Source organism: Denticeps clupeoides, chromosome 15 (genome assembly GCF_900700375.1).
Source record: "Denticeps clupeoides chromosome 15, fDenClu1.1, whole genome shotgun sequence".
NCBI lineage: Eukaryota > Metazoa > Chordata > Actinopteri > Clupeiformes > Denticipitidae > Denticeps > Denticeps clupeoides.
Genome location: NC_041721.1, coordinates 1,933,583 through 1,937,342, shown reverse-complemented (window position 1 = coordinate 1,937,342; position 3,760 = coordinate 1,933,583). Strand labels below are relative to the sequence as shown.

At 55.1% G+C, this 3,760-nt stretch overlaps 1 protein-coding gene across 1 annotated transcript; it reads left to right on the top strand.

The window, feature by feature from the left end:
- The first annotated feature begins 485 nt into the window (after positions 1 to 485).
- Positions 486 to 2,435, top strand: pim3 (Pim-3 proto-oncogene, serine/threonine kinase). The gene is made up of 6 exons (XM_028954428.1): positions 486 to 724; positions 818 to 927; positions 1,023 to 1,073; positions 1,169 to 1,532; positions 1,764 to 1,940; positions 2,039 to 2,435. The coding sequence occupies exons 1-6, from the start codon at positions 637 to 639 to the stop codon at positions 2,224 to 2,226; spliced, it is 978 nt and encodes a 325-aa protein (XP_028810261.1). The 5' UTR covers positions 486 to 636; the 3' UTR covers positions 2,227 to 2,435.
- Positions 2,436 to 3,760: the final 1,325 nt, after the last annotated feature.

Genomic DNA, 3,760 nt, shown 5'->3' with positions numbered 1-3,760 from the left:
CCCCGTGCAAAGTTCCCGTCGTTCCATTGGGCAAAAAAATCCAAACACGGCGTCTGATTGGCCGTGTCCCTTCAGCCCCGCTGACGGCCGCAGCACACCGCTTCCAGACACGGATCCTTCGGCGTCTTGGTACTATGAGAAAGTAGTGCGCACCCGTTCGGCCGCGCCGCGTTTTGATCTCGGACGCGCGGACGCTCGATTCGACGCGCGACGACGCGGACGGCGGCCGCAGGTATTCCGACGCGGTTTTGTCGCGACTCTCCTGGCCGAGGACGGGAAATAGATTCGGCCGGCGGAGGGATATTCTCCGGTCCCCCCTCCCCTCCTGGCCGCGTCAAAATATTGCCAGTCTGCGGTAGCCGGAGCGCAGAGTCGAAGCGGAGCGCGGCGCGGAGCGACGCGGGCACACGGAGCATCTGCGCGGGCGGAGACGCGTTTCTTTTCTCGCTCCTCGGCGGCCGGGACGGTCGGGACGTGGTCTCGCCCCGTTTTTTTTTTTTTTTTTCTCGGCCTCTCGTTCCTTCGCTTCGTTCCGCGGAGCGGCGGGACGCGGGCGCGCTGGACCCCGGGCTGCGCGGCATTGCGCGTTGACGCCGGCGCGGTGCGGAGGGGGAATATTTATCTCGCCGCCGAATCATGCTGCTGTCCAAGTTCGGCTCCTTCTCGCACATCTGCAGCCCGGCCGCGGTGGACCACCTGCCGATGAAGATCCAGCTCCAGCCCGGTAACTCGGAATACCCAGCGGGCGCTTCCTCCCCGGGGACCGTAGCGGGAATTCGGCGGGGATTAATTTCCTTTTTTCCCCCCTTGTTCCCAGTGAAAGTGGAGAAGGAGCCCTTCGAGAAGCTCTACCAGGTGGGCTCCGTGCTGGGCAGCGGGGGCTTCGGCACCGTGTACGCCGGCAGCCGCATCTCCGACGGGCTCCCGGTGAGTGCCGCGGGTCGGTGGGTCTCCAGGGGCGGGTCGGTGGGTCTCCGGCGCCCCGCTAACCGGGCCGGGGGGGTCTCTGTTTGTGTCGGCAGGTGGCGGTGAAGCATGTGGCCAAGGAGCGTGTGACCGAGTGGGGCACGATCGTAAGTGGCGCCGCGCCGACGCGCTTTACGCACCGAGTACGCGCACACGCACACACACACACGCAGCTGACGGCGGCGACGTGCGCCTTTTGCAGAACGGGACCGTGGTTCCCCTGGAGGTCCTGCTGCTGAAGAAGGTGGGCTCGTCCTTCCGCGGCGTCATCAAGCTGCTGGACTGGTTCGAGCGGCCGGACGGCTGGCTGATGGTGATGGAGCGGCCGGAGCCCGTCAAGGACCTGTTCGACTTCATCACCGAGCAGGGCGCGCTGGACGAGGCCACGGCGCGGGGCTTCCTGCGCCAGGTGCTGGAGGCGGTGCGCCACTGCTACAGCTGCGGCGTGGTGCACCGCGACATCAAGGACGAGAACCTGCTGGTGGAGCCGCGCAGCGGCGAGCTGAAGCTCATCGACTTCGGCTCCGGCGCGCTGCTGAAGGACACGGTGTACACGGAGTTCGACGGTGAGGCGTCCTTCCAACAACGTCCTTTTATTATTATTCTGGCGATTTATATAAAAATAAAAATAAAAAAATAATTCGGCAGATCAGCTGTTTGTTGTGAAATCCGAGCCTGCTGGTCACGTGGTGGGCGGGGCTCTGCGGGGTTTTTTCCTCTGGGCGCCTGACGCAGTGGCGTCTTAAAGGCGCAGGACCCCCTTTTTTCTTAATTTATGTCCCGCCCTCTGCCCGCAGGTACCCGGGTGTACAGCCCCCCCGAGTGGATACGCTTCCATAGGTACCACGGGCGCTCGGCGACGGTGTGGTCGCTCGGCGTGCTGCTGTACGACATGGTCTGCGGGGACATCCCGTTCGAGCAGGACGAGGAGATCCTGCGGGGACGCCTGTACTTCAGGAGGAGGCTCTCAGCCGGTGCGTACCTCCGCCGCCGCCGCCACAGGGGCCCGGCGCGCGTTTCGGGGGCCGCCGACCCGCCGCTCACGTTTCTCCGCCCCTTCCTTCCCCCGCAGAGTGCCAGCAGCTGATCAAGTGGTGCCTGTCCCTGCGGCCGTCCGACCGGCCCACCCTGGAGCAGATCTTCGAGCACCCGTGGATGCGGCCGGCGGACGTCTCCAAGTCCGAGGAGGACGACGACATCCGGCTGCGGACCATCGACTCGGACACGTCCAGCACCAGCTCCAGCAAGGAGAGTCTCTGAGACGAAGACCGCGGACTTTGGGCCTCCGGCCGGACCTGCAAAATCCTGTTTCCTTTTGTAGGGAATCATAATTTATTACCAGTTTACTCTTCGTTTTCTTTTTTCCTTTTTATAAGTCATGTTTCCTAATCGGGAACAGTTGCTGTTTGGGCGGTGTTGCCAGCACTATTTATTTTTTTATTATAAATATATATAATATATATATCGTTTTTTTTTTTTTGTTGTTTTTTTTCCTGAATTTTGTTACAAGGCTGGTTTATGCATCTGTCAAGCCTCCTTTGGCTGCTCTCATAGAGCTTAGAGGACGGTTTTATTTAAATGTTTTAATTTTGATTTGGAGTGCCTTTTTGAAAGCTGCTGTTCTGGGGCTTTCATTTACTTGCTTTTTTTTTTTTTTTTTTTTTGTCCCCGTCCCCGCCCCCCTGGGGTGTGTTGGGTTTTGTGATGTGGGTGGGTGGGTGTGGGGCGACTGTAGACTACTTGAAACACACTTCACTCACACTGCCTCCCGTTTTTTTTTGTTTTTTTTTTTTATATATAAACGCTGCTCGCTCAACACTTCAGCCTCTCGGAACGGCGTACTCCTCCACATGCCCCGCCCACCCCCCTCTTCTTGACTCCCGTCTCGCTCCCAGCGCCTCAGCCTGGCCCTGCGCTCGTGGGGTCTGGGTGTGAAATGCACAATCAATGCAATATTCATTTTTATTTTCTTTCTCTCTCTCTCCCTCTCTCTCAGAACAGCTCTTGTACAGTGTGTGTGTGTATATATATATGCACATGCATATATATATATATTAAAAAAATTTCTCTAGCATTAATTTATTTTGTAAGACGTTTAGACATTCCACACTCTGTGGCTATTTATTTTATTTATTGTCCCGGCTTCAATACCAGATCTTGCATCCTTAAATGGCCTTTGTTTGCATTCCTGTAGTAACATTTTATAATATCATAATTTTATTATTATTATTTTTTTTTACATTCTGACATGAATATGGAGGATGCACTGAAGATGTCAATGTAAAAAAAAAACAAAATAAATAAATAAATCAATAAGAGGAATAAAGCAGAGTTTACCTTAAATAAAGAGTGCGCCGATTTAACTCCGTATGTTCCATGTCTTTAAATTAAAAGAGCGTCGTTATTTAACTTCTTGTGTTCCTTGTCTGCTACGTCTGAATTCATGTCAACGTCACTGCGGAAACTTGTGTGTTTTGTCGTTTTGGGCTTTTTTTTTTCCTTCTTCTTCTCCCCATTCATATGACTTATAGGGGGACGCTTTGAAAATATGACTTCAGCCGTATGGAACGCGTTGGAGATCTTATTTTTATATGAAACATCTCAATTAAAGCCTTTTTTTTTGTACAGTGCGACGTGTGTTGTGCGTTACTGGGCGTGGACGGGCGTGGGGACGCCGTGTCGTGGCTGATGGCTCGCCAGGCTTCTAAAATTAGAGAGGGGCGAGGAGGTTTTGAGGCCACGCCCCTTTTCACGCCGGCGCGGGACGGTCCGGGAATGTCGCGGGAATGCGGAG